Here is a 26,612-nt window from a genome sequence, read left to right as displayed (position 1 = left end):
GTCCTGTAGGAAACTGCAGCTTGTCCCCTAAGAAACCCTTTGTCCTGTGGCTGGGGAGAGGGATTTTATTATGCTGGTCACACTCCCAACCCCCTGGCTTTTACCCACCCCTCATCATGCTTCCCCTTAGCGAGCATGCGGAGCAGCTGATGCCTCAGCAGAAGGGTGCTGTTTGCAGCAGAACATGCACCTCTCCTCCCCATCTTGTGCTGCCGCAGGGATATAAACTAGCCCAGATCCTGCCAGTGTTAGGTAAGAGGTACCTATGGGATACAGGCTTTGAGTCAGGCCAGGCTGTTCTGCTCTGGCTCTCTCAGATCCCATTAGGACTGGCTGATGCACTTCGGAGCTTTCCAGCCTACCACTCAATGAGGAAACCTGCATTTTCCTCCACTGGGGATTTCTCTGGATTTTAGAGCAAAGCCCTGCCCAGGTGGGGGATGGACAGACTCTCTCCGCTTTGCTTTCCTGAGTGTTGATCTTTTCTGATTTTGCATTCATGGTCTCAGGGATGATAGAATCACAAAGGCAACATGCAAATACAAGGGCCAGTCCTGTGTGTCCCTGGGCATGGAACTCACACTGATGTTTATGGGAGCTCTGGGCACGGATGGCTTGCAGGACTGGGTGCGCACTCGGGTGAGCAAAGAAGGCACCACCTTGTTCTGCACCTATTGAGTTCCCAGGGTGGGTGGGCACAAGCCCATCCATGTCTGAAGGCCCCTCACTCAGCATAAGGGGAGGAGCTACTGTGCCAAGAACTCAAATGAATTTGGGGGACAACAAATGATAAACCAGGGACAGGAGTGAGGGTTACAGGTTCAAAATCAGGGATCCTGAGGGGGACCTTGAGCAGAGAACCCTGGACAGTGCCCACTGCTCCTCAAAGGTGTCTAGGGAGCCAGCAGACGCAGGATGCTGGAACAATTTGTACAGCAGGGTGCTGAGAGCCATTGAACCAAACTGTAAACCCTGAATATGATGGAAACCACTTCAAGCCAGGAGGTGGTGCATCACCCCCAGCACCCCTAGTTCTAGCACCTATGAGTGGACGCGGCCCAGAGGAACTCTGCCCGGATACATGAACCAAGGGAGGAATGGAAATAGTCCCACAGTCACAGAGCACTTCCCTGTTCAGCATCCTCCTCCTGGTTTTATAGACGGCCACCTCGGCCAGCACCAGGAGGAGGTTGACGAGTGGAGCCACAGACGAGGTGAGCATAGATCAGGAGGTGTGGGGAAAAGTGCAACCAGAACCTGAGGAGAAGTTTCTGGAGGAGCCAGCAAAGGGGCTACAGCCCGGCACATTTCAGGTAGGTGTGTGCCAGCGTCTCTCATATGCCATGGGCAGGGCACGGAGGGGGGTGAACCATGCCAGGTACACACCCATGCTCACGGCTCCATGAAGGAGCTGCCAGCTGATATCCCCGGCGGGCCATGGGACCAGGGTGGAATACAGACTGGCCCACCGGGGTTCCTCACCCTCCACAGGAGGTAGAAGGTCCCACCACTTGGTGTCATGGCTGGACACGAGGGTGAAGAAATGGAATGTGTGGAGCACAAAGGTGTACATCTGTTCCCCAGGTGCGATTCAGAAATGAGCCGGCTGCAAGTCATGCAGCTGGCTCAGGTTATGCAAGAGGGGTCGGGGGGTTCATGTGGCAAGGGGCCTGTAACAAGATCTGGAGGGCCAGGGGTGGGTAGGAAGCACCCTCCTGCAAGACCCACTCAAGGAAGGGCCAAGAGGTGGGCAGTAAGGCTGCCCTCACCTCCTGGAGTAGGTGCCAGGAAGTATGAGGGGTAGAGAGCCCCATGCGCTGACTGAACACCAGGGGATTCACCCAGTCCCCCCAGTCGTAGTCCAGGAGGTCTCCAGTTCTGGTGGTTCTTGCCTCTGGCGAACGGAGGGGGACTCTGCCACCTGCACACCGAGCTGGGGGTTGTGTAGCAGGGGCTCTGTGAGGAGATCTGCCCCCTCGGCGGCCATCACAGACCTTGTCGCTGAGACCAGCTTCCAGGTCCAGAGGAGGTCTTGGTAGAAGACCGGCAGCTCAGAGAGGTCTCACCGAAGACCCCTCGGATGAAGACAAAAGAGCTGCCTGTCATATCGGAGCCCTCGGAGGTGGCGGAGGAAGGCATATGCCAACATGCTCCATGCCAACTACCTGCAAAATAAAGGAGTCTCTGCAGGGCCTGGAGGCGGAAGACATGGACCTGACTGCAAAGGCTGAGCAGGCCCTGTCCCCACTCCTCCATGGGAAGACTCAAAACCCCTGCAGGGACCCAGTGCAGTCCTGGTCCAAAGAACTCCAGAGCTAACCTCTGAAGCCAGGCCAGGATCCCCAGGGCCAGGGTCAGGGCCAGAGCACAGACAGAACCAGCTGGTTGAGCACCAGCACCCTCCCACCTTGCTCTGCAGGCACAGCAGCTGGGCAGTGTAGGGTCCTGGATTGGGGGGGAGGGGACACACCTAAGTGCTGCAGTGACTCTGCAGGGGCCCCTTTCCCCGAGTTAGTACCACGCTATGCCTCAGTTGAGGGTCCAGGGGCGCTGTGCTACAGGAGATGCTGTCATTCCGATGGCACAGAAGGGCAACTCGAAGCTCATGTTGTTAATGGAGAGCCGTGGCTCTTGTCACAGAAGTTGGGTACCGGCTGCTGTGTCCCAGCCATGGTCCAGTTTAGGTAATCACAGTCTGCCCGTGTTAAACTCTCCCCCTGTTGTGTGACTTGGACACAATCATCTTCTTGCCTTCCAAGCTTAGCCTGCTCGGCTATGTTGCTTTTTGATGTTAAACATTTACCACACTCCAGCCCAGGGGAGCTGCAAGGCAGGGAGTGGTGAAGCAATCCCAATCAGGTTCCCTAGACAGCCTTTGATATGGAAGATACTATAGAAATCATTCCTATTTTAAATGAGATGCACAGGGCAGGTCAAGTGAGCTCTCACTCCAAACCAAACCAGACCGAAAGCTACAAACCGATCAGCATCAGCCTGAAAACAACTTTGATTTAAGACCAAATAAAACAGAAAAAAACCCTTTGAACTTCCACAGTGCCGGCTTGTACAGCCCCGCAAACCTCCCAGTTGGTCTCCAGCCGCAGACACAAGCACCTTTAGGAAGCATCACTCGGCTGTATGTGATGGAGCCAGGCATACTACACTGTCGCCTGCAGCGTCTGCATTGGCTCCCAGCTTGCTGACACTGCGAGGGGTATGCCTGCTGTTGGTTGTGTTCTGCAATGCCCTCTGCAGCTAGGGCAGATGAGATACAGCCTCTCTCACTATACAGGCTGGTGAGAGTTGCATTCCCTGGAAGCAGTGTTGTCTAGTGGTTAGAGCACCAGCCTCGCACTCAGGAGAGCTGGGTTCTCTTCCTAGCTCTGCTGCTGGGTCACCTTGAACAAATCACATGCCTCAGTTTCCCTAGCTATAAAATGGCAATGATGATCTTATGCTCCTTTGCAGAGCATTTTGAGATCTACTGAAGGAAAGTGCTATTAGTATGAGCAGTCGGAATAATCCTGTTTTAATGAATCTTCCAATTATTACTTATTAGTAGTAGCCAATTTGTGCCTTGTGGTAGTGCCCAAAATACCCAGGCGGGATCAGGGCCCCGTTGTGCTGAGTGCTGCCCACCCACAGGACTAAGTCAGACCCTACCCGGCCAGGCCCAGGATCCAGAGGATGTGAGAGTCTGAGGGAGCATTCAGGACATTCTCATTGGGGGTGTCGCTGAGGTCAGAAATTCAGACCAGCTGGTCTGGCTATGGCTAAATTTGCCGCTCTCCGCCCTTTCCTAGCCAGCCCCCAGCTCAGAGCTACTTTGCAGCCATGCCGATGTCTGTGATTAAGGAACGAGCATAAAGCTTCAGTGTATCTCCCAGAGTTCACTGGGCTCATTCCTGTGTGCTGGGAAAGCCAGAACTACAGGAGACTTTCCCTGCACGACCCCGTGTTCCTGAATCTGAGCAGCGTGAGTCAGTACAAGGGAGGCGTTTAATGCTGGGAAGCATGGATTGAAGGGGGACCAAGAGGATGGCACAAATGCAGCTAACAATCTTCACAGCCACGTTTGATCTTTTCAAAGCATCTCCTCTTTTTGGGCTAACTTCTCTGATCCATCCGCTCTGGGGAGCCCTGGGTTTGGCCTCAGCAGCTCTGAGGTGCATAGCCGGGGGGTGGAACATTGGCCACTGTGGATCCTGTCCACATGCAGCTATTAAAGAGGAGTGCGGGGACTTGTGGCCCACAAACCATTTCCCTCCCTGAGTAAATGTTTGGGCTTTATTTATTGCAGTCACAAAGGACACAGCACAAGCCTGTTCTCTGGAGTGAAAGCAAACTCTCTGCTGGATGCCAAAGCCGCAGAGTGGGAGCGGTGTGCACCCAGCCACTGTTGCATCTTGCATTTCCAGTTTCCATTCTGCTGAGCTCAGCACCAGTAGCGTAGCTAACGGGGTGCAGGGGAAGCAGCCACTTCCCCTCAGCACATGTTCCATAAGCGGCGCCTTGCCAAAAGCGGCCGGAGGAGCGAGGGGGGGTGCAGGCTGGCGGCCCGCAGTGCGGCAGGCAGCCATGGGGGGGCGACGGGCACGGCCGGAGGAGCGGGCGGGGGGTCACGGGGGTGGCACGGCAGGGCCGGAGGAGCCATGGGGGGGGAAGGGCCAAGGCTCTGTGCCTTCCCACGTAACCCATTTGTGCTAATCAACGAGCCTTACCGGGCATCTCTCTGAGCATTAGCTCCTCACTCATGCCCCTTCTTGGTTGAGATGCCAGCGGTTTGCCACGGCTGTTACAGCACTGAGGAGAATGGGGAAATTTACCCCTGTGCAGGGGGACAGCAGCATGTGGTGCCCCATTCAGCCCTCCTGCACTCACAGCCCCCCCCCACATTCCCAGCCTCTCCCAGAGCTCCCCACCCAGACCCCACATTCCCAGTCCCTCCCTGAGCTCCCCACCCAGCCCCCCACGTTCCCAGCCTCTCCCAGAGCTACCCGTCCAGCCCCCCCCCCACATTCACAGCCTGTCCTGGCGTTCCACACCCAGCCCCCCACATTCCCAGCATCTCCCAGAGCGCCTCTCCCAGCCCCCCACATTCCCAGCCTCTCCCAGAGCTCCTCACCCAGCCCCCAAATCCTGGCCTCCCCCAAAGTGCACCCTGAAACCCAGGCTGCTCTGCATGCTCCCTGCCTACCCCGCCCCAAATCCCATCCTCTCCCAGACCGCCCCTGAAATCCCAGCGTCATGTGGAAGAAGCTGTGAGGGAGGCTCATCTGCTGTGGGCCGAGGGAACATTCTGCTTGTTCCCTCCAGGTCTCTGGGCCAATGGGGATGCATCCCCAGGCCAGGCGTTCAGGCTGCTATAACCACCATCAGTACCAGATCCAGCTTTATACCCGTCCATTGCTTCTCCCACACAGCCTCCAGCTTGTGCTCCCCTCAACCCTCTTCCTCCACACAAGGGGAACAAAGTGGCTCTTTAAAAGCCCTGTTCCCCCACCTGCCCCTCGCCCCCGTGCTGCTCTCCACCCCCACAGAGAGAGCTCCCACATGACTCCAGGGGAGCCCTCCACATCCCCCAAGGAAGCTCTCACCTCTCCCTTTGCGGTGGCCCAATGGTTTACCTCACCTACTGTCCAGTGCACACCTCACAGGGGAGTTAATCCGTGAGCTCTGGGCATAGAGTGCTTTCCTGGGGGGTGGGAAACCCCGGCTCACACCCCCGCTCTGGCACAGACCCGCAATGGATTCTTTCAATTCACTGAACGTGCAAAACAAATTTCAGAACTGGATTCTCCCCAAACTGAATTTGGTTTTACAAAACTGCCGCTAATCCCAAAAATCAATGCTTGGTGAGTGCGGGCTGGTGTTGCCATAGGAGAGTTCCTGGCTGTCATTACCTGGGAAAGGCTCTTCCTGCCAGGAAAACTTGGCAGCATCTGCCCCACGTCAGCTGTTTTTGTCCCTCTCATTTCTCTCTTGGCTTCTTGCTGATTTTTTTTAATGCTGAACTCCCTCCTCCACCTGTGTCCCATGGGTGCACCTGAGTAACTGCCTAGACAACTGTACCCAGTCTGGTGGCATCACCTAACAAACTGCTGGCATCACCTTACCAATTGCTGTTTGTCCTTTGTATTCACAGCCTGATGCCCTCTTATTAAACAGACACTGGCTTGGCAACTGCCTTCTCTTCTGATTTGCATCCCTTCAGGGAGCAAGACTAGGCTAGGAGCCTGACTGTATGCAGAGAGCCAGGGCTCACAGAGATGCATCCTGATCACACTGCAGACTGTTCTTTGTCCACAGCACTTTGAGATGGGAAGGATCCTTATGGGAAAAAATGCCTTAGAATGCAGCAGGCATCAAAAAGAGAAGCCCTTCTATAGACATTTCTCTGGAAGCCTATGAAATGGCTCTAAAACCCTACAGAACTCAGTAGAGAATGAAATCCTTTCCATGGGTCTTTATTAACCATCCCATAGAATTCCAGAGCAGGGGGAGATTTCTCTCCTCAATTCTGTAAGGTGATGCAAAATAGCCATAGAAAATTGAAACCTTTCTCCGGGTGGTTTGATTTGTCCTCCAGAAGGGGAATGTGGCCTATTGATTACATGAGAGGACTGGGTGCTAGGACTCCTGGGCTCTGCTACTGACTCACTGTGAGATCTGGACCAAGTCACCTCACCTTTCTGTGGTTCCATTTCTCTGTCTGTCAAACACAACTGGTAAACCCTATGTACAGCACCTCCCAGGGTGCTACAGGGAGATTTGCAGGGTGCCTGGAGACACTCCCAGTGTATAAGAGCTGTATGTGCAAAGTCTTATTAGCTAGAGCTAGATCTGAGCCCTAACGCGCTCTAAGCGGGAAAGGCGGTCTTGTGATTAGGATACCAGCCTACAACTTAGTTCAATTCCTGGCTGTGCTACTGACCCTCTCTGTGTTCTTGGGCTCGTCACTTAATCGCTCTGTGCCTCGATTTTCCCCTTCTGCAAAGTGAGGATGTACTTCCCTATCACAGGGGTGCTGTGATGATAAACTCATTCGTGTTGATGGGGCACTCGGACCCTGTGGCACGGGAGGTACAAGAGTCCCCAGATAACTCTGCACCTGAACTTAGGGGAAGGTCAATTCCAGATCCAAATGCTCTAACTGGTCCCTGACTCTACAATGAGTCAAACCTCCCCCCGGCATCCAAACTCTGCAGGATTTGATCTGTCTGGTTCAGGCCCATCTCTTTTATTACCCCTGCTCTCAGCACCTATTTTGTTACATGTACATGTATCAGTTCTCTTCCACCTTTCAGCCACTAACCAGACCAGTTCCCCATCACCACCACCACCGCCCTTGCAACTCACCCCAGTGCCTCCTGTGCCGAGGAATCCTTTAGATGAGACCTAAGTGCTGCATGTCCCTTGTGCAGACCCTGAGCATTGGGGTGAAAGTCACTTTGGAAGCAGGGTGGCTCTCCCACAGTCTTGCTGCTGCATTTACAATGATCCTGTCTTGCTCAGAACAGCGGCCAGTAGTTAGGGGAGGAAGGAAGGAATTTTCCTTTGGTGGAGCTACAAGGTCTCCTGCTTTGTACAGCATATTTTGAAATCACATCAAGCCAGGAACCATCTATGAGTTTAGGGCTAATCTGTGAGTATCTGAGTCCCTAGAGAGCCCTGAGCAGGATTCAGAGCTCGGAGGCAAGTGCCTATTTCTGATCTCCATATACTCCAAAACCGGCACAGCTCTATTAAAGTCAATGGAGCAACGCCAATCTACACCAGCGGCAAATACAGCCCCTTCCTCAAAAACCATCCATCAGTGCTGACCTGGGGGATGATACAACAACAGGTGGATGAACCTCTTTTGCCTGTTTCCCCTTCTTTACCACTTCCCAAAAAGAAAGATCAAGCAACAGCTTAAGAACCTCCGGAGGCAGCGATCCCAAGGCCTCTCGGGATGTTACATGGGGTCTGTGCTTGCTAGGCATTCAACCCATGTATTGGTCAATAAAAACCAATCAAACACTGTCTCTCCTCATTACCTGTCTGACAGCTGATAACTCTGTTAGAGTGCAGGCTGGGTGTGAGAAGCAAACCCAGCTCCCCCCCCATGTGAAGCATGAGGCCTTCCTTGCTGTGAGCCACTGCAGGGATGAAATCTGACAGGTGAAATGATAACCTGCCATCCCACCACAGCTAGATTCCTTGAGAACAAAGCACACTAATAATAGGAACCCTAATTAGTGCTGTCTTGATGTCTTCAAATGGCCTAGAGAATGGCAATCACAATCCTCTCCACGCAGCCCAAATTAGCCCCTGGCTAGGCAGTTAGCGAGTGGTTTTTTTTCCATTTTGTAAAGTTCTATTTTAAGTGCTGTGGGAGGGACCGCATTGTTAAAGGAAGTTACTTTTTTTAATTAAATTCCTGAAGCAGATATATTTTTCCCCTTTAAAAATAATGGTTTGTTTTGAATACTCAGCCTGTTTCGCCAGTAGGGGCCTAATCCTGACACCTTTCCTCATGCAAATTGGTGCCCTCACTTCATGTCTGAGTGAGAGATGCTCACCTGAGTAAGACTTGCAGGACTGGGCCCTACCTGAGACCGAGGGAAAGACCCGGTGCCATGGAAGCTGCACTTCATTTGCAGGGCTGGTAATGACCTCCGCTCCTGGACTCTGCGTAATGTCACATATGACACACAACACAGTGGGAAGTACTACTGGGCTGCTGTTTGCCCATCTGTAGAATGGGTATAAGAGGTCACGTGACGTGTCAAAGGTCATACAGCGCGTCAGGGGAAGAGCGGGAATGAACCCCAACACCCTGATTTGTCGCATGGCTGTACAAACCTGATGGCTCACCACAGTGGCTCTGGATCAGTGTTTCCCATCATTAGTCTGTTATGTCCCAGCCAGAGGCGGATTAAGGTTTCATGGGGCCCTGGACCAGAGCAAGTGGGGGGCCCCTCCCAACTCTTTCCACTTGCAGTCCCGCCCTGTTCCGCCCCTTCTGCCTGTGGCCCCATCCACGACCCCACCCCGTTCTGCCCGTTCCCCCATGGACCCACCCTGTTCCATCCACAGTTCACTACATTATGCCCCCCCCCACTGTGGCCCCCACAACCGTTTGCTCCTTTCTCTCCCCACCCCCTGCATCCCCAAGACTGGAGAACCTCTGTCCCCCCACCACAGCCCCGGGGTCACAGCAGGGAGTGAGAGCTCCCCCAGCCCTGAGGCCGTGGCAGGGAGCTAGAGCTCATCCAGTCCTGGGGCTGCAGCAGGGGCTGCATGCTGGGGCTTGCCCCACCTACCTGCCCAACACTCCTGCCAGGGAGCGGGGTCAGGGCATGGAGGACCCTCAATTGGCCTGGGCTCCCGGGCACAGGCCCTGTTGGCCCAGTGGCTAATCCGCCACTGGTCCCAGCCCCAGTCTCCATTCAGTCCATCCTAACCACTCAATAGTGCAGGAGCAGTGCTCACAGCTGCTCCAAATACTCCATCGCTCGGGGGTTGGTAAGTGCAGGGTGGAAATGGACCTGTGTTTTTCTCACTTGGTTGTGGCTGAGTCTTTAGTTGTGTGCAGAAGGAAATAATGTTCTGATGTGCGCCTTGCCTTCTAGCTATGCAATCTTCCCCAGAGGCTCCCTGGGGTACTGGGACAGGGTCGCCTAAGGACAGAATACTGGAGAATGAAATGCCTGTTCTGGACTCATGCTGACAGCGGGAGATGGGCTAGGTGGGACCTCTCAGGGCCTTCCCATCTCTAACTTCTCTGGTTCTCTGAAGGCATTTTTTAATTATTCCAATTGGCTCCTCGGATGGGAGGAGCTGTAGACACACAATGATTTTTATTGTCACAAACTTCTGGTCACCCTTGTCAATGAGAAGCACAGAGCAACTGCTCCAAACTTCAGCGTCACTCTTCCAGCATATTCTCTAGCACCAGAGCTAAAGGAGGGTCTCCGCGAGCTGTGAGCAGTGTGGGACTCATGACACACAGCTGGGCAGTTGTTGTCCCCCCCAGCACAGGGCAGTAATTTCCACATAAACCACCCATATCAGTAAGATTACACACCCGTATACCCAGTACAAGCATAGTTATTAATTTATATTTTACAAGGTGCCTGCCCTAGATGGACATTCCCCATGTTTCAAATCCATGGATGAGCCCTCCTTTGCACATTGGAGAAACATCATGACCACCTCTCTCATCTATTTTGGGACCTGTCAAAGGGCTAGGCCTGCCCTGTAGCACCCCACACTGGCCAAGCATGGCTCTGCACCACCCTTCTCCAGCTTAGCCTCTCCATGGCTCCTTAAATAAACACCACTAGTCCAGAGTCCTTAACACATTCCCCCTCTGGGCCTAATTTATTTATATAGAAATCAAAACAAACTCAGTCCTGGAGCTTCTCCCCTCCCCCGAGGATCCTCCTCTCCCCTTGGCCACCCACCTTTTTCCCCTGGGAAAGCTTATTGTGTTGGGCAAATGTTGTCTGCTTAATTCCCCACACTCCTCATATATTTGTCCAGTATTCCTACGTGCGTGTAGCAGGGTGGTTACCCGCTCCTGCCCTGCGGGGCTAGAAACAGCCCAGGAGAGGGCTGTGCCTGGGGCAAGAAGCCTGGGCTCATTGGGGGAAAGTAGGCTCAGCTGGGGCCATGCCCCAATTGGGCCCAGCTGGCCCCTATAAAAGGCTGTGAGCCAGATACCCAGGCAGTCTCTCTCTGTAGGGGGAGAAGGGCCTGGCTGCAGGGAGCTTACACAGGGTACCTGAGTGGAGCAGGGCTGGGGAAAGGCTAATGGAGCTGGGGAGCTCCGGCCAAGGAAAGCCCCAGGCTGCAGGCCTAGTAAGGCCTATTAGGTACTGGGTTGCAGGGGGCAGCCCATGGGTAGGCAGAGGCAGCAGGTCTGAACCCCCTTTGCCTGTGATGAGTGGCTTACACTGCAGTCTGCCCCAGTAAGTGGGGGCTAGACAGGGACTGGCAGTAGCCTAACAGTGAGGTGAAGTGGGGATAGTGGGTGGGGGTTCCCCTGGGAGGGGGAGACCCTGAGGGTGTGAGGGGTTACTGCCAGAGGAGGAGCATCCCAGGTAAAAGGGGCACCAGGTCCAGGGAGGGACACGGGGGACAACGGCAAATGGATCACTGGCCTGCAGAGGGTGCTCCTGGGTTGAAGAGCTAATTCCCATGGATGACCAGCAGGAGGTGATGCAGGGGTAAGTCCAGTTGCTACAGTGTGCTATTTCCCTTGACTTCCTTTGACAAAATGTCAGAGCTAACATTTTCATTCTTAAATTGACCGGCGTTTCTCCAGTAGCTACCTGCATCGCATCCAGTGGTGTCACGAGAAATGCACACCCTGCAATTCATAGTGCTTGAGCTTGAATTGACTCTAACTTTTTCACCTCCACTCCAGACAGAGAACTAAAAGCTTGACACCCATAATCTATGACTGAGCTTAATGACGTTCTTTATAGCATCCTCAACACCGTCGTATCTGCTCCCCAGTTAATCCCAGAAATACCTGTAAGTAGATTAATCCTACCTTTACATTTCTTGTAATACTCTGTTCCAAGTTCATTATCGGACAGTACACCCAGAAATTGAAAACAGTTAACTAGTGCGCCTGTTCTCCACAAAGATATCAGTTACACTCCTTGCTAATCAGTCTTCTGGTGAAGAGAATTCTTTGTTTAAAGTGATTGGAAAATTTAAATCCTCAAAGCAGCTCCCCATTCTGAGACCTCCCTGTGTGCTTCATTGATTCTCTCCCCTGCCACTTTAATTCTCCTGTGTTTAACCCACAGCACACAATCATCCACAAAGTCACCCCATTCATTTGGGGGAGAGCCCCAGCTTGCTCTTCCTCCTTCCCTCTTGGTATAGCCCAGGTGCTTTCCCTTAAGCCTAAGTGGGCAGGTAATCAGTCACAGGTGCACTGAACCCCCGCCTGCTCTTAAAGAGCCCATCATCCTGTAATAGGACCGTGTATTTTGACAGTCTCCCTTAGATGCTCTTGCTGCTGCCTTCCCTCAAAGCAGGTAATGCTGGGTCTCTCTCCAGAGCTGCTATCTGGCACTTTTCACTGCCAGCCACAGCCCTGGTCACTGCATTGAGAATCTGTCAACTGAATATACTGGGGATGCTGAAGGGGAGAGAGCAAGTGCTGAAGCAACAGCCATTTCTTTATTAAGCTCCCTATGAATTGATTCAGTGCCTTGGGAGCTCTCAGCTCCTCCACCTCCACAGGGCGAGATGATGTCCTCAGCTCCTGGACTCTCAGATGTGATTGCTCCAGGGAATGAAAATAGGAACCCATATTACTGAAGGGCAACATCCCAGAGTCTGACCAAGAACCAAGGAGTCTGGGAGCGAGACTGAGAAGCACAGGAAGGAAAATCTCTAACTTAATCATAACAACAGAGAGGTCAGGGCCAATTCTGGCAGAGCAGATGGAAGATAAACCAGCCTTAAAAATCCAGGTTTAGATCTGATGGACAATGAACAGAGGGGCACGGAGAGAACAAGGAAAGGATTTCAAGAAAGCAGCAGCCTCACCATAGCTTTGTTACAATGGCTGAGGAGCACAGCTCTACCCTCCCCACGGGGCCTGGGCTCATTAGTTTGTCTTCTGGTTGCAAAGTAGGCCTGGGAGAAGCACCAGGCAGGCACTACAGTGATTTTCTCAGAAGGGTCAGGAAAGTGACTAACCTGGCACTGTCTTGCTCAAGTGAACTGCTCCCCATGTGCACTCAGAGTCAAGTGATCTGATGAATTAGTGAGGAAAGGAGGTTTTAGTGCCTTCTGTTTCCTTCCTGCCCTGGGACAGCGAGCTGGATTCCATTCGCGCTCTCACATTATCAGCAGAATTGCGCTGAATGCAGAACCATTATCATTAACGACAACACATGACATCCGAGAGAACTCGGCTTGATTCTCAGATCCCAGGGTTGGCAGTCACCACAGCCTCTTTTCAACCTGTTAACTGGGGCGATTTCACACAGAGTCATAGTGCTGAAGCCCTGGAGTGCAGAAAAGTCTCCCAGGCACTGGAGATGTTCAGAAGTGGAAATATACTGTAATAAAAACACTGTACTTCAAACTCAATCAGTTCCTTTAGCCAAAGATCAGAAAGCACTTTCCAAAAATAAATAAAATTATCTTTGAAACCTCTCTGTAGGTCATACGCTTCGGTGCGATCCATAATTGGGGGGGGGGGGGGGGGCAGGGGGAATGAGAAGTTCCCAACTCCCCATACTTGAAGAAAGGGAGAGAACAGAGTTGCCAAAACTTCTGGCAAGGATTCACATGAGACTAGGAAATGATCTTTACGTTGGGTACAATCTTCCCAAGTGCCTGAGGAAAGTCACTTCTAGGGGCTACTAAGGGGCTGTGGAAAATCCCACCCATTGTGCAGAACACTGGGAATTCAAGAAACTAGAATTCAAAAGCAGAGAGGAAAACAGGCTGCTGCCTTAATGAATCTCCCTGTTGATGAGGGGGCAGAACATGCTGAGGGAAGGGTCAAGGCTCATCTGGGAAAATTACAGAAAAGGAGAAACAGGGAAAAGATTAGGAAAAAACCTCCCTGGCCGTCCTGTATGGACATCTCATCAGCTATTGTTGTGAACGCTTCGAGTGGGGCATCTCTGCCACCGCCTCAGCTGGAAGGTTCTGTCCAGGGCCGGCTCCAGGCACCAGCCAAGCAAGCTGGTGCTTGGGGCGGCAGCTTGTCGGAGGCAGCATTCTGCCCAATCCTAGGGTGGCACGGCCGCTTTTTGTTGTTGTTGTTGTTCTGCTTCAGCCACCCTGTTAGGGGGCAGCGGCGTGGAGGACAGGAGTGCCCTGCAGCAAGCCCGGCAGGGCAGCCCGCGTCCTTCCCTCCAGGCCAACCGGAGCGGTGCGGAGCCCTCCCGGCAGGCAGCACGTCGGGAGGGGCCGCGTGGCAGCACCCTGCTGAAGCCCTGAACGCCCCCCTTCTCTCTGTCCCCCCCGCTCCTTCCCCTTCCCCCCCGCTAGCCGGGGCACATCTGCAGGGCAGGGAGTCCCCCTGCACCCTGGCTCTGGCCATGCTGCAGGTTTTTGTTGTTGTTGTTGCTTGGGGCGGCCAGAAAGCCAGAGCCGGCCCTGGTTCTGTCTTAGCATAAACATGCCAAACACTTCAAAGCCTACGGCCACCATAAGAGAGAGGCTTTCTTCTGTCTTTTGGAGGCTATTAGCAAAAGCCGAGCCTCCAGCACAGTGCCACCTTTCACCTCTTTCCTGAGAAGACTTGGATTTCTCTGAACTACAAAGGGAATCCCAGGACTGTCTGAAGACTGACCTCAAGGTGTAGCGATGATCAAGAACAGCGATTCTGTAAAAATGGCTGGTTCCTGCACGGCTTTGATCCCCTGCGGCATCTGAGACTGATCCGCTCAGGCTAGTGACAAAGAGCCACCAACCATGTGCAGCCAGCACAGCTGGGCCAGGGGATCCTCCCTGTACAGAAGAGCTCAGCTCCCACACAGGCTCCAAAATTAGTGAGCTGATTTTCCAAAAAGCGGAGCGGTGGGGGGCTGAACTCCTTTGGAAATCTGGCTTCAACTCTGAGTGCAGAGCTCCTGCAAGTTTGGTCAGGGGTCTTGTGAAAACCTGGCCCATGGTTTGTAAAGGTTGTTGGGTGTCTTGGAAACCTCAGGGATCTGTAAAAGCTATGTCTATCCAGGTCAGTGTCACCGGGTGGGATGGCTCTTTAAGGACAGTGGGTTAGACACCACCTGTGACTAATCAGCTGCCTCCCAAGTGATGGGTCATGCCTGGGTTAGTCTGCAGGCCGCTTGGGTCCAGATCCTTGAAGATATTTAGGTGCCTAAATCAGACAGAACAGGGACTTGATCCTGAGTATCCCACAGCTCAGCTGGGTACCCTAATCACTGGGCTACTGTCTAGTCTAGGGTGAGGGGCTCTCCGTTTGCAAAAAATGTCACAAGGTCTCGGTTTCATCCCAATGTGGAATAAAAACATTCTGAGTCCTCACAATGTTCCATGAACTGGAATTCTTGGTTTCCAGCCAGCTCTAGACGGGAGCGCCCAGCCTGGACTCCTTGCACTGGGGCAGCTCGGCAGGGTTCAGAAGAGGATTAGATGTTCATGTAGACAATGAGACCATTCCAAGTGACATCTGATAGGATGCAAGGAACTCTCCTTCCCTCAATCCCCAGTGTAGGCATGGCCAGTCCCTGCTCCTGCCTAGTCATCCTAGAGCTGTCTAAGGCTACATCTACACTACAGGGGGGGAGTCGATTTAAGATACGCAAATTCAGTTACGTGAATAGCGTAGCTGAATTCGACGTATCGCAGCCGACTTACCCCGCTGTGAAGACGGCGGCAAAATCGACCTCTGCGGCTTCCCGTCGACGGCGCTTACTCCCACCTCCACTGGTGGGGTAAGAGCGTCGATTTGGAGATTGATTGTCGCGTCCCAACGGGACGCGATAAATCAATCCCCGAGAGGTCAATTTCTACCCGCCGATTCAGGCGGGTAGTGTAGACCCAGCCTAAGTGTAGGTCTATGCTGCACCTGGGAGCGTGGTTCCCAGCTCAGGTAGACATTGGCCAGCTCTGCTCGAGCTAGTGCACTAAAAATAGTAGTGTAGCTGGGAGTAGCTGCCTGCTTATAAGCCTGCCTGGACCTCCTGGCTACATGCCATCTACCCATGCCAGGAATCATGCTCCCAGCTGCAGAGCAGACATACCCTAAAGGGGGCATGGTGAGGCTAGGACAATGGACTTGCCTCTGCCTCTCTCTGCACTAGAGGGCAGAGGCTGGATCTGGAGGAGGAACCACTCTGCAAGGGTGGCAGGGGGCTTGCTTGGCTGACTCAGTCAGATCCTCTGGAGGGCTCCAGTCGCTGCACAGCCCCTCGTCCACGCTTCCCAGGGTACGGGCCAGAATCCGGCCCTTAGGAGCGGGTTGTGAGGACGCATTCATGTGAGACACACTGCTGGGTCCAGGGGACAGAATGGAAATCTAGCCAGGCAGACTCGGGAATGACTCTAGCCTTTTTGCCATGGGTGCACTCTGCCTGCACAATGCCTCTGGGTTACGGGCTGGGGCAGGACCCCAGAGTACATCAGCCTTAGAAGCCCAGAGAGAGACCTGCCAGGATCATGTTAACCGGTCCTGCTGCCTGTTTGCTTGCGTTCCTCACCTCGAGCTCAGCATGCGGGAGGATTTAGTACTCCAATAGCCCACCCACAAACATGCAAATTTAGATCCAATTTAAACAATAAATCCCCTCTTCATTTCCCTGTCCCTTGGCAGCCCCTGCTCCTTCTCCAGCCTCCCTTGCTATTGCATGGCGCCACCTACTGCCAGCTCCCCCTACCAGCACTCAGCTGGCATCCTCTCGGGTGCCAGGAGTGGCCTGCTTTCTTCTCCCATCCTGGAATCGCTGGCCTTTAAACTCCCAGCTGGCCACATGGATGACCTGGGCTTCCTGGGGGTGTGAAGCCACCACGCTGCCAGTTCCAAGACTGCATGTCCTCAGCTGAGCTCATGGACGGTTTGTCCTTGCCTTTTGTGTTGGACGTAACTGGCTCAGCAAGAGAGGGAGCGAGCAGGGACACCTGGCTTCATGTCACTCTCCGACATGCCTGTGGCAACAAGCAACTTCCTCCAGGCAGCTTCTGGACCGGACTAAACCAAGCAAACGGGAGAGGATTTCTTACACTGCAAGCCCCTCAGGGCAGAAGCTATAGCTACCTACATGTCTGTTCAGCTGCCTGGCGGGAAGAGACCCCGCTCCCCAGTGGGACCTCTGGGCACCCCCGGGACGTGCTATTAAAGCACAGCAGTGGGGCCGCACTAACTATGAGCTCTGGCTGTTACTGAGCTAGCAGGATAAATCCAATGGGTGGCAAGCTGGCAGGGGGGAGCCGTCAGGCGGCTCTGGTGCCTCGCATTCTGCATGTCTGCCAAGGCCATTCGATGGATGAATGTCACCGGGGAAGGCTATTTCGGTGATTTGTGTGGCCTGCGTGTCTCAGCTGATGGATAACGACTGGTGAGGTAGGGGGTGTCTCATCTTTAAATCCTCTCTCCCTCCCCTGCCTTCCTTCCTCTTCCACTCCCTCTCTTTGACCCCTCTTTTCACGTCTGCTCGCTCTTCTCCTCGCTCCTTTCTCCTCTCACCCTCACGAACCTTTACAGGGGAAAGCACAGAGGAGCCAGCCTAGTGGGCTACACAAGCCCTGTGCTCTCTCCCTGTGTGTGTCTAAGGAATCCAATATCCTGGTGTGACTTTCAGGCCTCTGATGCCTCAGCAGATTCTCCATCCCCTGTCCCTCCCTCCACTGTCAGCCCCCCTCGTCTGCCCACCCCTCTGCCCTGGCGTCTCACTTCTAACGGGCACCATCAGGCTCACAGCAAAGGAGGAGCCTGCCAGATACACTGCAGGCTGCCAGTCACTTGCTGAGGTGGCAGTTCCTTGCAGAGCCCCACTGTGCTAGCCATGAACAGCAGACCTGGCCAAGGCCGGGCAGGCCAAAGCAGCTGGAGCCTTCTGTCGGCTGCCTTTCCGAAATCCTCTCTGCTTTCTCTGACCTCTGCCTCCGACCTTCAGCAGCACCTGAGCTAAGCCTGCCCTCCAGGCCTCAAGGTGCCTGTCCCTTGAGAATTTTCACCCATGCAGGATGGAGCTCGGGGTCTCACTTCAAGGACAGACGGAGGGTGATGCCCTTTCAGTCCCAGAGGTAATAAAGGGGGGCTCTTTATTTTCAATCTTCTGTAATCACGGAGACCGATATGTCCAGTGGCTAAGAGCAAGTGAGTGGGAGGCAGACTCCATATGTGTGTGTGTGTGTGAGAGAACTGTATTGATTTCAAAGGTGCTGGGAAGCCTTGGAGACTAATGGCTTCTGTTTAAACCTGGTATAGGCGGCAGTGAAACAGGTTTCCACACGCTGCCTTTGCATGGGCCTCAGTCCTGACCTGAAGGAACTAATCTATGGCTGATAGGACAGTTTCTTCTCTATGGACCCATTCAGTCCTTGGCGCCTCTGAGACTGCATGCAAAGAGGGTGTTAATTAGCACCAGCTGGAGCAGTGGGGGTTGTAACACAGAGAGGAGGAGATTACAATTTCTGGGTCCAACTCCAGGCACAGCTCTGGACTGTCCTGGGCTAAACCAGGGTGTCCTTGGGCAAGTCATTTAAGGATCCATGTTCAAAGGCCATTCTCCACAAGCACATGCATGCAGCCATACTTGGCAGGTGCAGACACCTCCTGTGTGCATTGCCAATCACTAGTCTAAGGACCTCTGAGAGCACAGGTGTGTGGATCTGCACTACAGGGGTCAGCCAACTGAAAGCATGTGCACACGGGTTAGAATTTTTAAAGCATGCAGCTGCTTGCATGCGGACATGTGGAAACAAACCAGCAGAGACCCTTTATAAACACACCCCATAAAATCCCTATGCATCGCTTTCCCCATCTGTAAAACAGGGGTAATTACAGTTATACTTAGCTACTCAGCACTGTCGTGTGTCTCCATCTACCCGAGGGATGGGTCGTGATGCTCATTTAACTGATTTCTGTAAAGTGCTTGAAGACACACAATGAGAGGTGGCTCTAGACTAGCAGTGTATTAACACACACCTCTCATGTGTAATGCACTCTTACTTATCATTCCAGATGCTGACATGTATTGATCTGCAAGGCTGGCGTGGGCCTGTGGCAGTGGAGGAGAGGTGGAAGGAAGGAGGCTGTTGCTCACAGCCAAGCTCAGTGAAGCTGTTTGGAAGCTGTCTGGTTACTTAGTGCTGAAAGTGGAAGTGTTCAAATCCTCCCACCCGACTCTGGGACTAACCTATGAGCACAGAAACCAAACAGAAGGTCCAAGGGAAGCTGTGAGAACAAGGGCAGCCGTTGGATGCTTCTAGGATTGCTGGTAACCAGACTCGTGCCTCGGGTGTTAATTGTGCTAATGGTACTCTGATTAACTGTTTGGTAATAAAGCAGCTGCCCAGAGGATTTCTACTGGCATTCAACATTCATCAGCCAGACCATGCTTTTCAAGTGGGGCTCTGCCTGCTCCATCCAGCTGAACATTTCGTGTAGTCACTGACACTGGTTTGACAGTCCTACAGACTGAAATCCTCCAATGACAGAATAGGTCCACACGCCTCACACCCCTCAACCATGAGCTGAAAGGGTTAGGGGCAGAGAGGTCTTTGTTTTGCACAATGCATCGTTAGCCTCCCCAATGAAACTGCCAATTAGTATCAGTTTGGGCATCTTTTGCCGTTTGAATGCCCAAGTCTGCTGAGAACTGGACTGTCTTGCAAACTCATGGCACCTAAGCTCTTAAGAAGGCATGAAAAGCGAGTTACTATGCTCACCCCAGTTGGATAGGAGCTGGATTTAGAGGCAAGAAGTTCTTTGTCACATTATCACTTCCCTGAGCCCAGTTCCCCCTTTATTCCTTGGGCAGCTCCTCCAGCCAGAGCCAGGTCAGAGATGTGGCTCCAGCTTAGGTTAAGTACCTCGGGTTTCTGTACAATCTTTCCCTATTGGAAGCTCAGCTACACATGCTGCACTGCAAGAACTCTGGACCATCCGCTAGGGCAGGAACGTACGCGAGATGCAGAAGGAGTTGGAAAGCAATGGGCCAAGCTACTGCACCAGCACTGGCTGAGATCTCTCGCTCTGATTCTAATCACGCCAGCCCCCTCTGGAACAAACAGGTTGTTCTGAAATAAACATACAGGACAGGGCTCTGCCCTGATGCCCATGCAGGGAGGGAGAGCGCAGGGGTCTGGGGGTGACCCACCCATCTCTCAACTGCTTTAGAGATGAGGTGAGGGGAAGCCACAGAGGGCTGAAAGCTGCAAAGCAAGGTGACTGGTGCTTGGGTCACCTGTGCTGGGGGAGTGCAGCTCCTGCTCTTTAAGAGGATGCTCTGTGCTCTCTATCTAGGTAAAGCCCCCTTTACTGGAGTAGCTGAGTGCCTCACAGTCCCCAGTAGATCTATCCTCACAACACCCCGTGAGGTAGGCAGGACTATTATACTTATTATATGGAGGGGAAACTGAGGCACAGAGACTAAGTGATTTACTCAAGGTTGCATAGGCAGTCTGTGGCAGAGCTGGGAATTGAACCTAGGTCTTAGCTAGAGCCCTAAACACTGGAACCTCCTTCCTCTCCAAGTCACTGCAATGGAGGAGGGGACAGCCATGACCCCTCCTTCTGCCTATCCTTTCTGGTGTAGTTAACGCTTTGCACTCTTGTATTTAGGGGAGTGCAAGGACTGCAATTCAGCCAGCCCCTGCCTGGGAGAAACAAGGGGGAAGCCATCACCTGCACAGACACCAGGCACAACCTGGCCAATATTTAGCAAGTGCTAATGCAAACCACAGCAAAATGGACGGAGAAGTGAAAAATACACTCCCAGGTGGGGAGCTAATGAGTGCTCGCTGCTGGGGAGCAGAGAGGAATGGAACTCCCATGGCTTCCCCCTGCAAACATACCACTGCCTTGGGAGGGTCCTGGGTTATGCCTCAGACATTCCCCTCGCCTCTCCCCCCGCCCTCCCCGCCATGACCATCCCCAGGTCAGAAACTGCAAACACAGACTCTCACAGCTGTAAAGTCAGGGGCCGCCTACCAGCTGTGCAGCCTAATCCCTGATTTTCTCATCCCATTCTCATCTCGGTCTTGAGGTACAGGGCCCAATTCCACCACCCTTACACAGGATGCGTGGCCACTCACTACACAAGTAGCCCCACCAAAGCTGATGGTTGGCATAGCAAGCTGCCACTCAACGGGGACAGGTGTGGCAGGATCTTACCTGCAGTGACGATGTCTTTGAGATGAGCAGCCAGGCATGCTCAGGCTGGGCCTCTCCATAGGCACCTGGTGCTGGGCAGCCCAGCCCCTCTGACTCCTGACAAAGCCAAATGCTGTGAAACTACCACATTCGGCAGCACAGCCCAGGAAGCGGAGCAGCCATGCAAGGATGGGGAATTCTGTGGGGGTTCTTCTCCCAGGAGATGGCTGGGGCAGGAGCCAAAGGAGAAGGGCACAGAGAGAGTGGGGCTGCAGCCTGCACAGACCCACTGGCCACAAACCCCCAATGGGGTTTAAATCTGCATCCGGCACCCTGCCTGTGGGTGTAGGGCCAGCTCCAAGCACCAGCCGAGCAAGCTCGTACTTGGGGCGGCAGATTCTACGGGGCGGCATTCCGCCCAGGGCAGCCGGCCGCCTCTTTTGTTTTGTTTTGTTTTTGTTTTGTTCGCTGATCCGGCCGGCGGTGCAGAGGAGGGGCGCACCCTGCTGGGAGCGGGCTGCGCGCTCTGTCTGCCCCAGCCAGTGCCAGGTCTGCAGCAATCCCGGCAGGGCAGTCTGCGTCCTTCCCTCCCCACCGACCGGAGCGGCGCGGAGCCCTCCCAGCAGGCGGCGTGGCGGTCGGGGCCGCGTGGCGAGCACCCCACTGAAGCCCTGGCTGCCCCTCTTCTCTCTCTCCCCCCGTTCTCTCTCCCTCACCCCCGCTAGCTGGGGCACGTCTGCAGCACAGGGAGTCCCCCTGCACCCTGGCTCCGGCCGCGCTGCAGGGTTTGTTTTTTTTTCCTGCTTTGCTGCTCCGGCCGCGCCGCAGGTTTTTTTTTGCTTTGCTGCTCTGGCCATACCGATATTATTATTTTTTTTTTGCTTGGGGCGGCAAAAAAGCCAGAGCCCACCCTGTGTGGGTGAAGGGAGGATGGCATCCCCCATGCAACCCAAGTTTACTTGTGCTTTGCACAGGAACTGCGGATTTCACCCTAAAAGCTGCCCAGATGCTCTTGGCCTAGCAAAGGGTACCTAGACTTCAGTCTCGGAGGCACACCTAAATTGCTTCCCTCGGAGACTACGCTTTCCAGCATGCAATGCTCCACCTTGAGCTGAGCACCCTTGCTACTGAGATCAAGATTGAGCACTGCACGCTGGGATCTGCCATGTCCATTACAGGACCTCTGTATTAAAGAGAGCCATGGATGGTATTCTAGAAGTCACTGGGCCACACCTGGTCTTTGAGGTGTCTGTCAGACACCCCTACCTGAGCAAATAGGATTGACTTCAACTGGTTCATGACATGTTTAGAATGGAGTGTGTAATTCCAGCAGATAAAACAGACAGCATGTAAAATATTTTAGCAGTTAGATTCGACAAGCACTAATGGGTGTCACTTTTAAACAGTTGCACTTGACAATTCTCACAATTTTATCATGAGTCTCATATTATTTGGTGTTTTCCTTAAAGCCCCCGCTTCTGGAGTCATGTGAATACATGAGAATCTCAGCTCTTTTTTAAAGTGAGTTTCTTGCCCATGTTGTTGCAGAGAAAAGCTTGAAAACATGATCCCTAATGTATCTGAAACCAGAATACAAACTAAAAATGACCCAATATTTATTATCATTATTTACATATGATATTTGGAGGCCTGACTTGTGATTATTTTTAAACACTTGGGACTGGCAGGACTGCAGTCTACAGCTCTCTGCCACTTTATTTCTCTCTGAAATAGGGCCAGATTTTCAAAGTTCAGCATGGACAGTTACATGCAGGTATTTGCATATGCTTAACTCATGTGATTCTATAAAGGCTTTTACACTGTGCCCATCTCAAGGGTACCTGAGCACCTACCTCCCCCGTGTGTCACCTGACATGAGAATTTAGACACCTGCAAATATATGTGTGCAGCTGCAAACACCTACCATTGCAAATCAACTGCAAAGGCTAGAATTTGCAAAGAAACCTTGAGAATCAGGCACTCAACTCCTGCTCACCTGGGATTTGGGTCCATTGCAAATCTCAGCCCAAATATCTACTCCACTCTTAGCCAGAAACTTAGCTGCTCCCAGGGGCGGCTCTAGCTTTTTTGCCACCCCAAGCACGCAGGCAGGCTGCCTTTGGCGGCTTGCCCGCAGGAGGTCCCTGGTCCCGCGGATTCGGCGGCAGGTATGCTGAATCTGCGGGACCAGCGGATCTCCCGCAGGCAAGCTGCCGAAGGCTGCCTGACTGCCGCCCTCGCAGGGACCGGCAGGGCGCCCCCCGTGGCTTGCCGCCCCAAGCGCGTGCTTGGAGTGCTGGTGCCTGGAGCCGCTGCTGGCTGCTCCTGTCACAACAGACAGGCTGACACTGCTCCCACTGTAATAACACATCCTCAGCCCTCTCTATCCTCAGTTTAGAGTTTTCAAAGCAAAATCCTGCAGATTTATTGATTGGTGCAAACAGGAACAATTTATTTGGTGAGACGTCACTAGTTCTGACTGAGCCATGCTGATTAACTATGCTCCAGCCCCAGCAGTGCTCCAAGGACCTGCAAAGTCATGCTCCTCCTGTTGGACTCTGTCCTGATGGTTACCTTGGCTATAAATTGTTCTAATGCAGTGGGTCTCAAACTTTTTTTACTGGTGACCCCTTTCACATTGCAAGCCTCTGAGTGCAACTCCCATAATAAATTAAACACCCTTTTTAATATACAGTATTTAACACCATTATAAATGCTGGAGGCAAGCGGGGTTTGAGGTGGAGGTTGACAGTTTGCGACCCCCCCATGTAATGACCTCACGACCCCCTGAGGAGTCACGACCCCCAGTTTGAGAACCCCTGTTCTAATGCCTCAGGGAAGGGCCGAAGCTTCCATTTCATTTCCATCTGTCAGCATCAAAGCCTCCCCCTAGCTAGTGGGCTACCCCACCACCAGCTTGATTTCAGTCCTAGGAAGGGCACCTCACTTGCTCGGGAGAGGGGAGGAGGAGAGAGGTGGCCTCTGCGTGAAACAGGAGTGACTAGCACTTTGACAGCCAGGCAACGAGCCAGGAGCTGAAATGCTGCTTGTTTGAAAATGAAAAAAATCAATCCACACCCATAACCGGGGCTGGTACTTCAGTTACATCTTCCAGATCGATGTCTCTTGTTGGTGACAGCGGGTGACCCTGTAACCACAGACAGTGGGCAGCAGGAGGCCACATTTTAAGAATCAGCTGGGCACATTTGACTCTGGGGGTACCCGTCAGACCCTCTGGAGGAGACAGTGCCTTGGGCAGTGGTTTCCACGGCTCCAAGCTACTGTCTAAGTAGGAAGCAATTGCACAGCATACGCAATTCGAGAGAAAGGATTGACGACTAAGATCCATGAGCCAAAAGAAACAATAGCCAATTGGCTGTTTGTTCCTAAGGCTTTCACTCTTGTGTGCAATAGAGGCTGAACTGGCAAAGCCTGGGTGTGAGGGTATGGAGACCTCTCACAATGCGCCAGAGGCACCAACAGACCCCAGCATCTGGCTTCATAACCATTTCATACAATTCACTTTTGTACAATTAGCCACAGGGGTTTCCGTTAATGTCTCTCCGCTACACTCAGGGGAGCAGAGCATCAAGCACAATGGGCTGTTTGCTTTGAATTTCAAGATGAAAGAGACCAACAGAAAGTTCTCCACTGCACCTACAGCTGCAGGGAGCACGGGCAGCTGTTCTTAACCAGCTCCTAGCATTGGAGGGCTGGAAGCCTTAAGTCAGAGCATTACTTCAAAGCTGCTTTTAGTGAACACAATGATCAGGCAATACCCACAACTCTGCAGTAAATACAGCACATTACAAGCAAAGACACTTTCAGATTTTTCCCAGCTGGCAGTCATCTTTGGAGCTGGACTAGAAAACCCTTCATCACCCACATTAAGTGTGTGACTGCCAGCTACAATAAACCGTTGTTAACATAGATTTCCCGGCTGAGATTTTAAACCATGCTCGGGTGACTTTTACCGCCGGAGAAGCTGTAAGTTTCGTTACATTACATAATTCAGTCAGGGGGTTAAGCTTTCAAACTGGCCACGAAAATTGACCAGCCCAAAAACCAAAATCTGCTTCCCTCCTCCCCAGGCTACTGATTGAAAAAGAAAGACTTACTATTTTCCTTGCATGACAACGAAGAAAAACAAACCCCCAAAAGCTTGACCCCAAATGGATGAGTTAGTAGCATTTTGCAAAGTTGGGAAATGAAATAGGTGTGTGTATTGTTAGGGAACAATGCTAGGAACTGCACATGCTTTCTCCTACGGAACAATGGATTTTCCCACCCTTTCCCAGTCCAAATGATGGCACTGCACATTATGGACAAATTTTCAACCCCGGGCTCCTCGATCATGGATGCAAAACGTGGGGATGCAAAGACACAATTCTCTGTCCTTTGTACTCACACACCTGTTCTGCCCACATCACTGCCTGCTTGTGCCCCTGAAGGCAGATTTTGCAGGTGCCCCTTGGTCACAGGTAGTTGACCGTGCGCATCACGGTGGGTGTGTGCGGGCGCGCACACACACACACACACACGTCACAGCAGCTAGAACAGCATCTTTCCCCCCAGGGTGCAGCCCCGGCCAGAAGTCTCCATTACGGTGCGTTCTACCTGCCTTGTGGGACCCAGCCAGCCCCCATCCCAGCGCACACAGCCAGCCGCCGGCTCCGGCTAGCCTGGGCTTGAGCCCCCGGAACCGGGAGTCGCGGGAAGGGACCGTTACGCTGCTTGCCGGCTCGCCCCGCTTCGCGCACAGGAGGAACGCGCCCCGCGCCTACTTACATCGTGGAAGAGGGCGAGCCCCTGGCCGCGGGGCTGCGGGGGTTGCCCGGCGCAGGGGCTGGGGGCGGGCTTGGCAGACAGCAGGCACATTGCCAGCATCTCCGCACAGGCCAGCATCTCCTCCAGCCGCTCCAGCGGGGGCTGGAGCCTGCGATGTCCCCTTGGGCAGGGGGGCGCCCGGGAGTCTCCGGCGGCTGGCCCCGGGGCTGCTGCGCTGGAGCTGGGCTCAGCAACTCCCTCGCGCTCCGAGATGCTCCGGCCGCTGCCAGCCTCCAGCGGGCAACTTTCCCCGCCCGCCTCCACGCCTGCCTGATTGGACGCGAGCGGGGATCTGTCACGCCAGCCCGCGGGGCGCCGCTACATACTCTGCGCCGCGGCGCGCCGTTCTCCGCTCGCCCCGGCTGCGGGCTTCTGCCAGGCTCCCCGCGGAACCTCTGCCTTCAGTGGGGAGCCCGTCCTTCCCCGGAGTGCCGCGGGGGTCAGAGGGGCTCGCCACAGAGCAGGCTCCGGTTAGTCACTGCCTTAGCACGGGCACTAAACACCCCGCCGGGTGGTGCGGGAACAGAAAACAACCGACAGACTGGGCAGCAAGCCGGCCCGGCAAGGCCAGGACCCCCGCCCCTACGGTCAAGCAGAGAAACCTTTGCAGACTAAACACCGGCACCAGGGCGATCACAATCTACTGGACAAGAGCGGCTAGGGCGGGACCCCAAATCTTGTATTAAATACCTGAAACGTCTAAGGCCAGATGCAACCAACTCCTATAGCTTCTGCAAAAGACCTGCGCCTTGGACCTGCCATCTCTCCTTCAGCACCTTTGCTGGAATGATCCTAAGTTCCTCCTAAGACATGGGCACTAGGCCGTTTTTATAAAGGGGCATGGATTTGGCAGCTATGTATGTTGCACTAAATAACCATAGAATATCAGGGTTGGAAGGGACCTCAGGAGGTCATCTAGTCCAACCCCCTGCTCAAAGCAGGACCAATCCCCAACTAAATCATCCCAGCCAGGGCT

At 53.4% G+C, this 26,612-nt stretch overlaps 1 protein-coding gene across 1 annotated transcript in view; it reads right to left on the bottom strand.

The window, feature by feature from the left end:
- NECAB3 (N-terminal EF-hand calcium binding protein 3) overlaps nt 1-25,870 on the bottom strand; it is a 133,915-nt gene extending 108,045 nt beyond the window's left edge. The window contains exon 1 of the mRNA XM_054046285.1: nt 25,598-25,870. Within this exon, the coding sequence (XP_053902260.1) occupies nt 25,598-25,714 (117 nt within the window). The 5' untranslated portion in view covers nt 25,715-25,870. The remainder of the gene's footprint in view (nt 1-25,597) is intronic.
- Nucleotides 25,871-26,612: the final 742 nt, after the last annotated feature.

Source organism: Malaclemys terrapin, chromosome 12, assembly GCF_027887155.1.
Source record: "Malaclemys terrapin pileata isolate rMalTer1 chromosome 12, rMalTer1.hap1, whole genome shotgun sequence".
NCBI classification, from domain to species: domain Eukaryota; kingdom Metazoa; phylum Chordata; order Testudines; family Emydidae; genus Malaclemys; species Malaclemys terrapin.
This window is presented reverse-complemented; position numbering and strand designations above follow the sequence as displayed.